General features: G+C 41.9%; 1 protein-coding gene across 4 annotated transcripts in view; it reads left to right on the forward strand.

Moving 5' to 3' along the window:
* Positions 1 to 16,195, forward strand: part of LOC309602043 (excitatory amino acid transporter 1-like) — a gene marked incomplete at both ends in the record, with an annotated part of 97,801 nt that extends 81,606 nt beyond the window's left edge. For 2 of the 4 annotated variants that reach the window (XM_082335332.1, XM_082335334.1), the window contains 5 exons: positions 1,467 to 1,762; positions 10,947 to 11,180; positions 12,740 to 12,934; positions 14,393 to 14,527; positions 15,991 to 16,195. In XM_082335332.1, coding sequence (XP_082191458.1) covers positions 1,467 to 1,762; positions 10,947 to 11,180; positions 12,740 to 12,934; positions 14,393 to 14,527; positions 15,991 to 16,195 — 1,065 coding nt within the window. The remainder of the gene's footprint in view (positions 1 to 1,466; positions 1,763 to 10,946; positions 11,181 to 12,739; positions 12,935 to 14,392; positions 14,528 to 15,990) is intronic. The other 2 variants (XM_082335333.1, XM_082335335.1) reach the window with 2 other exon arrangements.
* Between the last annotated feature and the right edge of the window lie 498 nt (positions 16,196 to 16,693).

The following is a 16,693-nucleotide window of genomic DNA, read 5'->3' on the forward strand; positions in this document are numbered from 1 at the left end:
TCTGATTCCTGAATGAGCTGATTCACCTCCATAGCCTTTACCAAAAAATGGCTACTTTTTTGCTTGACAAGTTTTCTGCAAATTTAAAGAGTAGGATTGACTCACGGAGAGATCAAACTAGAACTGACACAGAGGAGAAATTATCACAGGTTGGATGGGAGGGGGTGAGGAAGTGGAACTGTGCTTTTTCATGTCAGCCAACTGTTGGAACAGCTCAGCTGTCTACTCTAACCACAGCCCAAGTCTTAAAACTTTTTAGCAAATTTCATTTAAAACTCAAGAATATCTAACCTCCATGGAGATTTGTTCTGCTACATCTTATTCAGACATTTTCCATAAATCTCCTCTAAGCAAGTTTTACTTGAAGTTCTGAAAGGCTTGAAGCCTTCAGGGGATACAGCAACTATGTGGAATGCATCAAAACTATTCAGGTGTGGAAAATAACAGACAACTAGGTCAGTGTTGCTAGATGCTGATATTCAGGTTTCCCATCTTAGTCATAAGTACTCCATTTCGCTCAAATACTTTAAGAGTGTGCAACAGTTTCCAAATATTACTAATAATACTACAGCTCCTGGACTTAATATTTGGGGTTTTTTTGTTGGCAGGCTCAAAGGAATAAAAATCCAAAATTGGTGAATAACCTTGACACCAGCATCCCATTGCTTTAATATGGAATTTAGCATCCTGAGATACATTAGAAACATTTTACTAGTGATATTTAGTATTCTTTGCTCAAAAGAATTTAATCAGGACATGACTGCAGGGCTTTTTGGGCCCAGAGAGAAATATTCAGGATACATATTTCTCTTTGGTAAAGTATTAGGTGGTGAAAGACTGGTTTTCAAAGTAGACATTTAGGAGCATATTGAGATTTCAAAATTGATTTGCCCATTCCATAATGGAACTATTTAAGGTTCTTAATTAAGAAAAGTGGTGATTTGTTACTGCAAAGCAGACAAAACTAATGGCTTTTCCATAGCAAAGGAAAAAAGAGGTATGTTATATTTCAGCTACTTTCACTCTAACTTTTTCTAATTCAAAAAGATGAAAAAGTAAGGAAACTCCAAAGCACATGAAAATATTTCAACTAGCCAAAAAAGGCCTATTTATTTAACAGCTGGAAAAAAGTTGTTGGGAAAAATAACAATTTATAAAAATGCAAACTAAGAATCAATAGTTTTGTCACAAAACTCATGAGCATGACAAATCTGCATCTTTGATTTTGACATATTTATGAGAATGCAAGTTCTGGAAGCTAAAGGTGAAACTTTAGCTCTTGAAGTTAATAAGGATTTTTGTTGCTTTCAGGAAAGCTAGGTTTTCATAACAGTACATTCTACCAACAAATATTACACAAAGAATTCAAATGTCCTACAATAGTAATTAATAATTTAATGTGTGATTTTTACCTGTTTGCTATAATTCACAGAATTCCTATATTTCTTTTCTTTTTGTCTTACCAGTTCAAAACTAACTATGAAAAGAGAATGTTTAAAGTAGATATTTCATCCAATGACACATCCACAGTGGCTTCCATATTAAGTAATGTGTCAGAAGCAATGGAAACCCTCACGCGAATGAAAGAGGAAATAGTTCCTGTTCCAGGTTCTGTAAATGGAGTGAATGCCCTTGGCTTGGTGGTTTTCTCAATAAGCTTTGGCCTGGTAATTGGAAGCATGAAGGAGCAAGGTCAGGCATTAAAAGACTTCTTTGATAGCCTAAATGAGGCTATAATGAGATTGGTAGCCCTAATAATGTGGTAAGTGCCTCTTTGATAAAATCCATATTAAGTTACTAACAATATTTTTTCATCACAGTCATGCACTGGATAGAAAGAGTCTGTGTGGCAGGAAGTCAGATGATAAGATCTTAACTACCTTGTAGCTTTTTTCATAAATGAACTCAAGAACTGTAATTCTGTATATCAATAATTTGCCCAAACATACCTATTCATTCAGTGTGTTTAGCTTTTGACACAAAAAAATCAGGGTATATGGCAGAATTTGCCAAGCTTATACAGAGCCATTCTATGTCTTCATAAAGACAGCAATCACAACAGTATGCTATAAAAGTTTCCTTATAACCTACTCTGACTTCACTAAAGGAAAACAACAAACCTCTCCCGTAATCTTATTTCTACATAGCAAGGCCTTGTTATCATTAGTTTCCAACACACCTGGTTCCTGCAGTTGTGTAGTGTATATGTATGTCCTTGCATTGTAGCTGCACTGCTTACAGACACACGTAATTTTGCCACTTTATTGTGTTCAACAGGTAAATAAAAACAATACCTTTTCCTTCAAACATTAGGTATGAAGTCTTTTCAACAATGACGATTCATTATTTGTCAGGTAGAAGGTTAATTATGAAAATTAATTATGTCTTGTTGCCTTCTTTACTACAGAAAACAAACAAACAAACAAACAAACAAATCAAATCCAAAAGTGTAAAAAACTACCCAAGAGCACACATACATATGTTGTAGTCTGAATCTGAATTCTCTCAGTGCCAGGAGGCACACAAGGCGCGAACATCGTTCTTCCACTTCGATTGGTCTGCAGCTGCGTGCTCTGGAGTCCCAAGGGCCACAGCGCAGTCTTCTGTTGGTTTTTTCCTCAAGACATGACCGATCCAGTTCCATCTCCTCCTCCTCACTTCATTACTGATTTTCTCCATCTCCGCCATTTCGGGGTTTTTTTGAAAGTTGATGCTCGTCGTTTCTGCAACTTTTTTTTTTTTTTTTTTTTTTCCAGGAGGAGGTAGTTGGCCTCCTGCCCAACCCCCATGACTTGGAGGGCCAGTGGTTTTTCTGTCAGGGTGGCCTTCCCTTAGGCTGCGTTGGTTCGCGGCACCTTCTTCAATTTTATCCGGTGCACCCTCCAGAGAGGGATCCCCTATCCACCACCCAGGGGACACACCTTCTAGCCGTGCAGCCCCAGCCGAAGGTGTATGTTGTAGTACTAGATACAAAACTAAAACTAAGTATAATTTTCCAGTAAGTAAAATTCTATTCTGCCAGGAAACATCTATAAAAAGCAAAAATCTTTTCTCCTTCTTTATGAGCTCACTTAAGATGATAAAGCAGTGCATGAGAATTATTACTTCTGAGACATTTCTACATGGATTTGATGGCTGAAAATGCAATTGAGATATTGTCGTGGTTTAACCCCAGCCAGCAACTAAGCACCACACAGCTGCTCGCTCACTCCCCCCTGCCCCAGTGGGACGGGGGAGAGAAATGGAAGGGTAAAAGTGAGAAAACTCATGGGCTGAGATAAGAACAGTTTAATAACTGAAGTAAAATAAAATAGAATAGTAGTAATAGTAGTAGTAGAAGTAATAATAATAATAAAAATAATAATAATAATTGTAATGAAAAGGAAAATAACAAAAAGAGAGAGAAATAAAACCCAAGAAAGACAACTGATGCAAATGAAGAACAATTGCTCACCACCAACTGACCAATGCCCAGTCTGTCCCCGAGCAGCGGCCCCCCCGGCCAGCTTTCCCCTAGTTTATATACTGAGCATGACATCATATGGTATGGAATATTCCTTTGGCCAGTTTGGGTCAGCTGTCCTGGCTGTGCCCCCTCCCAGCTTCTCGTGCACCTGGCAGAGCATGGGAAGCTGAAAAGTCCTTGACTAGTGTAAGCACTACTTAGCAACAACTAAAACATCAGTGTGTTATCAACATTATTCTCATCCTCAATCCAAAACACAGCACTACACCAGCTACTAGGAAGAAAATTAACTCTATCCCAGCCAAAACCAGGACAGTATCCACCCCTTATTCTATACCATCTACGTCACGCCCAGGTCTTACACTTTCCAATACATCCCAATTAATCACCACCACCTTTCCTGTCTTTTAATATATACACATATATCATTCCCTAAGTCTATGGACCATCACTCTAAAATGTCTGTCGAGTTAATTTAGTCCATGACTTTGGGCTCCATCTGTCATAGTAGTCTTTCAGGGTGGGAGAGATGGTGTGTGGTGTTGGATTGTTGCATGCTGAAGCCAGTTCTGGTTCCATCGCCTCTGCACTTGTCCAGTTCCATCATCGCTGCACTTTGCTCGGTTTTCATCAAAATTTATTCTTCATTAATCTGGGTGATTTTTACTATAATACTGTTGATATGGCATATAGCAACCATAGAAGTGATGACATACAGTATTATATAGCAATTAACATCATACAATTCAATTCATTGGCTATTCTCACACCCAAAATCAAATCCCCTTGAGGTACACATCGGACTTCCCCATCCTCCTGCATCACTCACCAAGTGCATCCAGGTCCTTAAGCAAAAGCAATCCCAAGAATGAGTTTGCCTTCGCCTGAGGCAGGAGTAACCCAGACTGTCTTCCCCGTCATATTTTTTATGTGCACTACAGGGACTTTATCCCCTTCTACAGTACGTATAAGTTTTGACTGGGCAGGGCCAGCTCGATTGGCAGATCCCCTAGTGTTGACTAACCAGGCGGCCTTTGCTAAATGTGTATCCCAATGTTTGAATGTCCCACCACCCATTGCTCTCAGTGTAGTCTTTAACAGTCCACTGTATCGTTCGATTGTCCTGGAGGCTGGTACATGATAGGGGATGTGATATACCCACTCAATGTCATGCTCTTTGGCCCAGGTGTCTATGAGGCTGTTTCGGAAATGAGTCCCATTGTCTGACTCAATTCTTTCTGGGGTGCCATGTCGCCATAGGACTTGCTTTTCAAGGCCCAGGAGAGTGTTCCGGGTGGTGGCATGGGGCACAGGACATGTTTCCAGCCATCCGGTGGTTGCTTCCACCACTGTAAGCACATGGCGCTTGCCTTGATGGGTTTGTGGGAGTGTGATATAATCAATCTGCCAGGCCTCCCCATATTGATATTTCAGCCATCGTCCTCCATGCCAGAGAGGCTTGAACCACTTGGCAGCGCATGTCTCGCGTTCATGGATAACCTGTGCAATAGTGTCCATGGTCAAGTCCACCCCTCGATCACCAGCCCATCTCTATGTTGCATCTCTTCCTTGATGGCCTGAGGTGTCATGGGCCCACTGAGCTAGAAATAATTCACCCTCATGTTGCCAGTCCAGATCCACCTGAGCCACTTCAATCTTAGCAGCCTGATCCACCTGCTGGTTGTTCTGATGTTCTTCAGTGGCCTGACTCTTGGGTATGTGAGCATCTACGTGACGTACTTTTACAACCAGGTTCTCTATCCAGGCAGCAATATCTTGCCACAATGCAGCAGCCCAGATGGGTTTGCCTCTGCACTGCCAGTTGCTCTGCTTCCATTGCTGCAACCACCCCCACAGGGCATTTGCCACCATCCATGAGTCAGTATAGAGATAGAGCACTGGCCACTTTTCTCGTTCAGCAATGTCTAAAGCCAGCTGGATGGCCTTCACTTCTGCAAATTGGCTCGATTCACCTTCTCCTTCAGCAGTTTCTGCGACTTGTCATACAGGACTCCATACAGCAGCCTTCCACCTCCAATGCTTTCCCACAAGGCGACAGGACCCATCAGTGAACAGGGCATATTGCTTCTCATTTTCTGGCAGTTTATTATACGGTGGGGCCTCTTCAGCACGCGTCACCTCCTCCTCTGGTGATATTCTGAAATCTTTGCCTTCTGGCCAGTCCGTGATCACTTCCAAGATTCCTGGTCGACTTGGGTTTCCTATTCAAGCCTGTTGTGTGATCAGTGAGACTCACTTACTCCACGTAGCATCAGTTGCATGATGTGTACAGGGGACCCTCCCTTTGAACATCCAGCCCAGCACTGGCAGTCGGGGTGCCAGGAGGTGCTGTGCTTCAGTACCAACCACTTCTGAAGCAGCTCGAACCCCTTCATATGCTGCCTATATCTCTTTTTCAGTTGGAGTATAGCCAGCCTCAGATCCTCTGTATCCCCAACTCCAAAACCCTAGGGGTCGACCTCGAGTCTCCCCTGGTGCTTTCTGCCAGAGGCTCCAGGTAGGGCCGTTCTCCCCGGCTGCAGTGTAGAGCACATTTTTTTACATCTTGCCCTGCCCGGACTGGCCCAAGGGCTACTGCATGAACTATCTCCTGCTTAATTTGTTCAAAGGCTTGTCGTTGCTCAGGGCCCCATTTGAAATCATTCTTCTTCCGGGTCACTTGATAGAGAGGGCTTACAATCAGACTGTAATTTGGAATATGTATTCTCCAAAAACCCACAACGCCCAAGAAAGCTTGTGTTTCCTTTTTGCTGGTTGGTGGAGACATGGCTGTTATGTTGTTGATCACATCCATTGGGATCTGACGATGTCCATCTTGCCATTTTATTCCTAAAATCTGGATCTCCTGTGCAGGTCCCTTGACCTTACTTTGTTTTATGGCAAAGCCAGCCTCCAGAAGAATTTGGACTATTTTCTTCCCTTTCTCAAAAACCTCTTCTGCTGTGTTGCCCCACATGATGATGTCATCAATGTATTGCAGGTGTTCTGGAGCCCCACCCTGTTCCAATGCAGTCTGGATCAGTCCATGGCAAATGGTGGGGCTGTGTTTCCACCCCTGGGGCAGACGATTCCAGGTGTACTGGACGCCCCTCCAAGTAAAAGCAAACTGTGGCCTGCACTCTGCTGCCAAAGGGATTGAGAGACACGCATTAGCGATATCTATTGTGGCATACCACTTGGCTGCCTTTGACTCCAGTTCATGTTGAAGGTCTATCATGTCCAGCATGGCAGCACTCAGCAGCAGCGTGACTTCATTCAGTCCCCGATAGTCTACTGTTAGTCTCCACTCTCCATTAGACTTTTGCACTGGCCATATGGGACTGTTAAAGGGTGAGTGAGTCTTGCTGATCACGCCTTGGCTCTTCAGTTGACGAATCAGCTTATGGATGGGAATCAGGGAATCTTGGTTGGTTGGTGCGATATTGCCGCCGGTGCACCTTTGTGGTAGCGATTGGCACCTGTTGTTCTTCGACCCTCAGCAACCCCACAATAGAAGGGTCCTTTGAGAGACCGGGCAGGGTAGACAGCTGTTTAATTCACTCCGTCTCCAAGGCAGCTATGCCAAAAGCCCACTGGTCCCCTTTTGGGTCCTTGAAATACCCTTTCCTGAGGTAGTCCATGCCAAGGATGCACGGGGCCTCTGGGCCAGTCACAATGGGGTGCTTCTGCCACTCATTCACAGTTAGGCTCACTTTGGCCTCCAGTACAGTCAGCTGTTGGGATCCCCCTGTCACTCCAGAAATCCAGATGGGTTCTGCCCCTTTATAGCTTGATGGCTTTAGGGTACACTGTGCACCGGTGTCCACTAGAGCCTTATACTCCTGTGGGGCTGATGTGCCAGGCCATCGAATCCACACAGTCCAGTACACCTGGTTGTCCCTTTCCTCCACCTGGCTGGAGGCAGGGCCCCTCTAGTCCTGGTCATAGTATCCATTACTCACTTCTTGTAAATGTGAGTCAGGAGTTCCTTCATTACAATCAGGAGTAAGATCAGCCCTTCTACCCTGTCTGGGGAACTGCCCGCTGGAAACTGGAGCAGCAATTTTCCTGGAAGAACCCCCTTTTGTAATTTTTTTCCTTGCAACTCATGTACCCGTGCCTCTAGGGTTGAGGCAGATTTTCCATCCCACTTCCTCATGTCCTCTCCGTGGTCATGCAAGTAAAACCACAGCGTGGCCCATGGTGTGTAGCCACCATGTCCTCTCTCTTGAGCAGAGGAATGCTTACTCCTAATGGCTGAGATACTGGTCTGTACAGGTGGGGAGTAGGACATATCCTCTTTGAGTTGCTGGACCAATTTCTCCACAGCCGAGACAGGAAGAGAGACTGTCTTCATATTGTTGGAGTTGGCCAGCCATTTCATCCACCGTTGGTCCTTCTCCATCTTTCCAGGTCATTACTGCCAATGAGTTGGCATGCAATGATGGTGCACTCCGTACAAACTTCCGCCACATGGGTCGTGTGCACTGGACTTCATCTGGATCTTTGGATAACTGCTCGTTGTCCAGGTCACCATAAATCACCTCCAGCATGGCTAATTCCCTCAGGTACTGGATACCTCTCTCCATGGTGGTCCACTTGCCTGGGTGACATATAACATCTTCCTTGAAGGGATACCTTTCCTTCACGCCTGACAGGAGTCGCCTCCAGAGGCTGAGGGCTTGTGCCCCTTTTCCAATTACTTTGTCAATGCCCCCTTCCCTAGAAAGGGATCCCAGCTGCTTGGCTTCCCTACCCTCTAATTCCAGGCTACTGGCCCCGTTATCCCAGTATCGGAGCAGCCAGGTGATGATGTGCTCGCCTGGACGACAGTTGAAATCTTTTCACATATCTTGCAGATCACTCAGGGATAGAGATTGGGTGGTTACTGTCTTGTTTATGAGTTCTTCCTCTACCTCTGAGGAAGAGGAGGAACCCTCCCACCGAGATCTTCCTCGGGGGGAAGTGGGGAGTTCTTCCTTTTCCTCCTCCTGTTCTCTTGATGGCCCTGTTTTTAGAGTAGTCTGCCACCTCGCTGGCGGGGCAGTATGCTTCTTCCTCTGGCTCCCTCTTAGGAAGAGCTTCTTCATCCCTTACTAAATGAGCTGACTTTCGCTTCCAAGATTTCTTCTTCTGTATAGGGGCGACTGATACCAGCACAGGTTGGTTCTCTGGTTCAGCTGCAGTGCCTGTCACAGGGGCTGGCATAGCCGCAGCGCCTGTTGTTTTGTCGTCAGATCCAGAGACCTTTTCCCCTTGTGGGTTCTGAATAGTGTTGAATAGAGCTCAGTAGGCATGGGCCAGGCCCCAGCATATTGCAGTGATTTGTGTGTCTCTGGAATCGCCAGGGTGACAGCATAATTTTTCCAAATATTTTATTAGTTTTTCATGATTTTGCACTTGTTCAGGGGTGAAGTTCCAAAATATTGGAGGTGATCACTGTCCTAGGCACTTGCCCATACTATCCCACGCACCCTGTCATTCATAACTATCCACTCTCGGGGCAGATCTCTGGGTGGTATTCTTAAATAGTTGTTTAACCCTAAACAAGACCTGAACCACATGCAAGAGACATAGCAATAGGAACATGCTGGTTTGAACATCCCAAGGATATTCAGAATTCTCAAGAGCTGTTGTAACTAGCCTGAAGCAGAAAGGGAAGGTGAAGGAGCAGAGGAAGTTGTCATCCCCTGTCTCCCCCATAGATATTGGTTCTCCGAGGAGAAGAGGTAAAAAGTGTAATTATTAATAGTTTCTGAGACATGGCTCCCGAAGTACAGGGATGATGGCAGTGCTGAGTACAATCATCTCATGACCGATAATTTTATCATGCCATAAGCCAGTGTTACACAGTACAGCAAAGCGATAACTTTAATCCAGCTCCCAGAGGTGATAAACAGCAACAATAAACTTGCATACGGCAAGTAAGATGTTACATAACACAGCTCTGAGAACAAGCACAACTCTGAGAGCAAATGAATCAACACTGTGACCAGCGGCTATTAAGCTAATATAATGAATGCTTATCACAAATTTGTTTTAACACGCTCTGGTCAGATCTGTTGCTATCTCAACCTTTTGAGCCCCATGTTGCATGCCAAAAAGGACTGTCATGGTTTAACCCCAGCCAGCAACTAAGCACCACACAGCCACTCGCTCACTCTACCCCCCCCCCCCCAGTGGGATGGGGGAGAGAATTGGAAGGGTAAAAGTGAGAACACGTGTGGGTTGAGATAAGAACAGATTAATAATTGAAATAAAATATAATAATAATATTAATAATAATAAAAATATTGTAATGAAAAGGAAAATAACAAAGAGATAAATAAAACCCAAGAAAGACAAGTGATGCAAATGAAAAACAATTGCTCACCACCAACAGACAGATGCCCAATCTGTCCCTGAGCAGCAGTCCCCCCGGCCAGCTTTCCCCTAGTTTATATACTGAGCATGACATCATATGGTATGGAATATTCCTTTGGCCAGTTTGGGTCAGCTGTCCTGGCTGTGCCCCCTCCCAGCTTCTTGTGTATCTCCAGCCTTCTCAGTCGGTAGAGCATGAGAAGCTGAAAAGGCCTTGACTGTGTAAGCACTACTTAGCAACAACTAAAACATCAGTGTGTTATCAACATTATTCTCATCCTAAATCCAAAACACAGCACTATACCAGCTACTCTGAAGAAAATTAACTCTATCCCAGCCAAAACCAGGACAGATATGCTGGATAAATTTTGTTCTGTGGTAACTTAGTATAAAAAGACAAGGGGACATTTATGGAAATAATGTTGTATCAAAAGTCCAGCTGCAGCAGGATTATGTTAGAGATTTATGCTCAGCATTAGCTCCTTCTTCATCTGTAGCTGTGCTTGCCGATAGGAAAAAGCATATTATACCACCTTTTTTGCTGCCCCACAATGCAGCTAACCTCTGTCATACAGATGTCTTCATGCTAAAGTATTTATCCAGTGCCCCACTGGATAAAATGGGGCATGGCCAGAAGCATCTTGAAATCAGAAGAAGTTAGCCTTCTGTGTGGGTTCCTTCCCCAACAGCATGGGAAACAACAGTGGAGAGATAATAGAACTGGGCACTTGACATAGTCTCCAAATATATTGGTTGAGCCTCCATTCATACAGACAGAATTATAACAGATTTGGCTAAACTATCTTTTAAATGACATTTGAATTCCAAAGGGAGCTCATCTCGCTACATGTCTGAAAGGCATGCTATACGTCTTCTTGAAATCCTTACCAGATCCTGAATCCAACAGAGACTATCAGAAACATTCACTGCTGTGGTTTCATCCAGGTTAAACGGTTAAGAGTTAAAGAGTTAAACTCTTGGGCTGCTTCTGAATAATTACAGTCATCCTACCAGCAAAATCCTATGTTCATGCATGCATATAAACACAAAAGATATGGATAGGGGGGTGGATTTCTACTTTGTTCAGTGCAATACTAATTTGATTTCTTATTTGCAGGTATGCTCCACTCGGAATCCTCTTCTTGATTGCTGGAAAAATTGTTGAGATGGAAGATATGGGTGTGATTGGTGGTCAGCTTGCCATGTATACTGTAACAGTTATCATTGGTTTGCTAATTCATGCTGTCATTGTCCTACCTCTTCTCTACTTCCTGATCACTCGTAAGAACCCTTGGGTATTTATTGGAGGCCTAATCCAGGCATTAGTCACAGCTTTGGGAACATCTTCCAGGTATAATACAATATTTTAAGGCCATATTGTTTTTATAATATTACTGGTTTGAGAAACAATTTTGCCTAATGTAGTTGGTTAACTCCATATTCAAATATTCACTTGGGCACTTTATTTCAGTTCCGCTGCTCTCCAACAGAGATGATTATTATCATTATATTGACTTGAAGTCTATTTTCTATGAGAACCCTTGAACAGAGAAGAAATAGGTCTGTTTGGTGATACAGACTGTATGGCTGGAACCCTTGTGACTTTGATTAGCTTTGGTGTTTGAGATTTTTAAGTAGTTTGTAATGGCTTGCTGATAAAGGATGCTGCTGGCAAGGGAAGTTTTACATTTGTGCATGGCAAAATGGAGCAGCAAACAGGAAGGTTCAGAGGAGATTCTGAGAGAGCTTGAGAGCCCTTCTTGGCAGGTGACATTCTGTGCTCAAAATCCTGATAGCCAGTGATGGATATCAGAAATGCAATAGAAATGCCATTTTTGCTCTTTGTTGATGAAATCATAGGGACTTCATATGAATAAAAAACCTGTTTGCATCTATGATGAAAAGAAACATTATTGTAATCAAATATATATTTCTACACCATATGACCTTTCATAAAACACCTTCCATTTTAACAGATTTTAAAAGCATCTCCTAAAGACAGATGTTTTCAGTCAGCCATTCCATATAACCAAATTCAAGACCCTGGTGTTTGGGATTATTCTGAAGATCTGGATGAGACACTATTGGGACCATTAATGTAGAATCTGATTAAGTTTTGTCTCACTGAAAAAGCTCTTTAGGATTTTAAAAAATTATGCCAGTATATTAATGGGTAGAGAGGGACAATTACTCATTTCACATTTGACATTTTAATGTCAATCCTTGCAAATTTGTGGAATGCCTAAAAGGGAATTTGATTAATAATGGTTTTAAAAGGAAGATAATATAACTAATGCCAATCAACATAGTTTAAGAGAAAATAAACTCAGGAGGGTGGGGAAGGCAGTGGTTGTGTGCTGCTTAGCTGCCTACTGGGGTTAACCCACAAGTGGTAAAATAATGCAATCGTCCATCAGAATGCCCTTTCCAGGGGAGCCAGCAAATAAAGATGCAAAAACATGCTGTTTACTGAAGGGTTGAATAGCTCAATTTGTATAAATTCAGGAAAACAGTGCTTAGGGGTGATTCAGTCATAACTCAATGTCATCAAAAACAGGAAGCGGTAATTTTTAAATAGATTCTTCTGCCTAGCATGCTAAAGTATAACAAAATCTGGTGACAAAATACTGAAGTTGGACACATTCAGACTAGGGACTACATAGAGAGTGACAGTAATTAACCTTGGACAGTAAATAACCTTGGAAAAACCTTCCAAGAGCATCAGGAGAACCACCATCATTAGAAGTGTTTAAATCCAGCCTTGGCATTTTTTAAAAAAAAATTCTGGTAGATCACATAAAAATTAAGACAATTAGAACAATCTATCTTGTCATCACAAAGCATGACATTCTTTTCATTCCCTCTTTGTAGAATTTATATCATGTATTACCTTCTTTCTTTTTGTTTCAGTTCTGCAACACTACCCATTACATTTAAGTGTCTAGAAGAAATAAATGGAGTGGACAAACGAGTTACAAGATTTGTACTCCCAGTTGGTGCTACAATTAATATGGATGGAACTGCTTTATATGAGGCTTTGGCTGCAATTTTCATTGCACAGGTTAACAACTTTGATCTGAACTTTGGACAGATTATCACAATCAGGTACAGAAGCCATTATTACCTACATCTAATAAAAGCACCTTTGTGATGACTCCTTCTTGTCATTATATGTGGGATTAAACAAAAGCATCTAGAGCTAAAAATGAGAATTGCTACAGTAGCTGAATAACTGTAATGATTTACATCTGCACAGAAGAGGGCCCGCAGCACATATTCTCCACTAGGTAAACCTTTAAAAAACTGTAGCATGACACACCTATTACTGGACTTAGTAGAGTCAACAAGAACAGTTTTTAATGACTTTTAAATTTTCTTTCTTAAGAACTTGTTCAGCTTTTGGGAGCTGTAGACTTACAATCAGTACCAGATAGTTTCTAATGCATGTACAAAGCAGTAGCATAAGAGCATCACAGTGGCATGGTACAGTGCTAATGCTAGGATAGGTAGTGTTTTCCTAGTCATGATGGTCTCAGGATACAAGTAGAGCAAGCTGTGTAAGGAGCAGTAATACCTTTTATTACACCAGCTGATAGAGGTGGAGAAGATAGGTATGTTTTCAAGCACACAAGCCTTCATGTTTGAAATAGAAGAGCAAACAACCTGCTAAGTACCACTCGATGATAACTGGTCTGCATTAATTTATTATGTTACTCAAACAGTTTAAGAGAAAAGGGTGATGGGTACATGTGCAGAAGAAAGAAATGTCAGCAAAGGGAGAGGGGGACACTGTAGGACAAAGAGACAGGTATTTTATCACTCAGAAACACTGAAAGTTCAGATATGGTGAACTGGGAATGTAGAAGATTTTCAAGCAGAAGTGCTTCTCTCCATAAAAAACACCAGCTTAATGCAATATTCATCAACAGAAGGCAAAACTCTGTCTTCACACTCTGAGGCAATAGCTCCACATTCATTAGTACTAGAGCTGCTCCCTGCCAAATCACCTGACAAAACAAATTCTTCCTAAACTAGGTGCGAACAAGCATATTTCTATCAAATTACTAGACTCTATGATTATGGGTTTCTGGCAGCTTTCTGTTTTCTGATGGCTGAATGCCAACTGCTGGAGGAAAGATACTTCACCTAACATGAAGTTATAGTGAGATGGACAGAGAATAAAAGTTCTTGCATTAGATCTGCCAGGACAAAATTACCTCCTCAGCTTTTCTTTTAACATGTTTGAGTTTGTGGAGTGAGTTTGTTCAATGGGTGGGGGCATGTAGCTATGTTTTTGTCTGGCCCTTAGCATCTAGTAAGGGATTTAACACCTAACAAAATCACATTTCCAGGGTTCTGGATAAAGGTTTAGTGTAAACATTTTGGATTAAGGTCCACACTCCCCTGCATCTGTGTACCGTTCAGATTAGGGACTAGGCTCATCTTTTTCTTTACTACTGAGCAAATGCTTTCTTGCTTCATATCTGTTTTTAATGTTTGCCAGATGATAAGGAGAGTTTAATATGGAAGTCAATTAATTGCTCTTGCCATCTCTTTGCACAGCATCACAGCTACAGCTGCCAGTATTGGGGCTGCAGGGATTCCTCAAGCTGGACTGGTCACCATGGTCATTGTGCTTACATCAGTAGGTTTGCCTACAGATGATATCACTCTTATCATTGCAGTGGACTGGTTCTTGTAAGTATTTTTATGGAGTCACTAAGGGCTTAGACCATATTTAGAAGTGCAATAGCCAGGGACATTTTGGCAACACTGTGATCAGTGGTGTACTTCTTTTGCTGTGGAAGGCAGTTGGAAAGAAGTGTTAAAAAGAAAGAATCACAATTTCTTGCGATTAATGTATTTTCTTAGAGCAGATGATGAGAGGTGTTACTTAATGATGGTTTGTCTTGCATGCAAAAGGTTTACTTAGAAACCTGGATCCTTAGAGTACTAAGAAAACTTTCAGACACACTGTAATTCAATCAGCAAAGAATTGCTTTAGTCTTCTATTTTTCATAGGCTGTCAATGACAACCTTTCCATCAATTAGTCTCAGAGCTGGTTCAGACCCAACCCAGTTCATTGCAGCCCTGCTAACTATCTAATCCAAGAAAGGTTCATATGTCTACCCCATGGACACAGAATTGAAAAACAGTTGTGTAACTCTCTTATCCAGCCACCACAATGTATTGCCCTTCAGTTTTTTCCATTCCTGTCTGTAAAAGACTAACTGACACCTGTAGGTATATGGGGAAATCCCTTAGGTCCAGGAACTAAATCAAAGGCAGACGATTTCCTCCAACCTCTATTTCATCTAACCTCTATTAGTTATAGTTTCCAGAGGCTTTTACCTTTCAGTCTTCTCAAGTGATCCCTGCAAGAAGTTGCCCATGTCATTATCAGAATGTAATGTCTTCGAATGATTATTGGAACAGGTTGCCCAGAGAGGTGGTAGATGCCCCATCCTTGGAAACATTCAAGGTCAGGTTGGATGGGGCTCCGAGCAACCTGATCTAGTTGAAGATGTCCCTGCTCATTGTAGGGGAGGTTGGACTAGATGACCTTTAAAGGTCTCTTCCAACCCAAACCATTGTATGATCCTATGATTATCTAACCACATGCCCACAACCTTACGTAGGTGGATGCTTATCAAATAACAGTGCCAGTCACTCCTCGTCAAGTTGCCTCCTACATCTTCTGGGCAGAACCCTCTAAGATGGCTGAATTGTTGTAGTTTACTTTGAATCGTTTTAGCAGAATTCCACCCTAAATTACTGACCGTAGTTTAGGGTCAGGAAGGAAATTACCCTAACAAGGTAGATTCTCATTGGCTTACATGCTCAGAGGATATAAACCCAAACCACCAGAGTATAGAAATGCCTCCAAGAAGCATCTGCCATATGCTCCCTTTGTCATCCTCATCACACAGCTGTTTCTTGCTGTGAAGCTGCCAAGAGTATTAACACATTCTGTGGCTCCAAATCCTAATATATTTGTTAATTTCTGTAGAAGGAATCATGGCATTAACAGTTCAGATAAATGAATATACATAAAATTGCTGAATCATCTAGTAGCTATTTAAAGGCCATTTTAACAGCTAGTCTGCATGCTTCCCTGAACAAGCGATCAAGTCAAGGCTAACTTACTATTTCTCCTTAGGGATCGTCTCCGTACCACTACCAATGTCTTGGGAGACTCCATTGGAGCAGGAATTGTTGAACATTTATCACGGCATGAGCTGAAAAACAGGGATGCTGAGATGGGCAATTCCATGATAGAGGAGAATGAAATGAAGAAACCATACCAACTGATCTCACAAGAAAATGAGAGTGAGAAACCATTAGATAGTGAAACCAAGATGTAGGGTAAAGAAGACATGAGTCCAACACTACAAGTGTGGAAAACACACACTTTTTCCAGCCATTTATACCTTGAATTCACCAATTTCACTTATTCCTTGTTTTCTCCCTTTATGCTAGCACTGGAAAGAATTAATGAAAATATATTCCAAATTTGCAGTGATCAAGGTATATGTTGGCTTCCCACTTACTTAAAAAAAAAAATTAACAGGCAACAACATCGGTCCTGCTAGACATGTACTAACTGAGGATAAATAAAGAGAGATTGTCAATTAAATAAAAAAAAAATAAAATCAGTGTATATGCTACTCAGTCCTGTAAATGTGATCTTATTCTTTTTCTTTCTTTTTTTTTTTTTTTTATGAACTGGAAAGTAAAAACAGATAACAGAGCCTGAAAATGGTTTTATTTTTTAAATACCTGCTGCAAAATTCCTAACATCTATAAACATACAATCAATACTTCTAACTTGATAACTGCGTCCAGCTAAGTAAATTAACTGG

The sequence above is a fragment of the Platalea leucorodia genome (genome assembly GCF_965183815.1).
Source record: "Platalea leucorodia genome assembly, chromosome: W".
NCBI classification, from domain to species: domain Eukaryota; kingdom Metazoa; phylum Chordata; class Aves; order Pelecaniformes; family Threskiornithidae; genus Platalea; species Platalea leucorodia.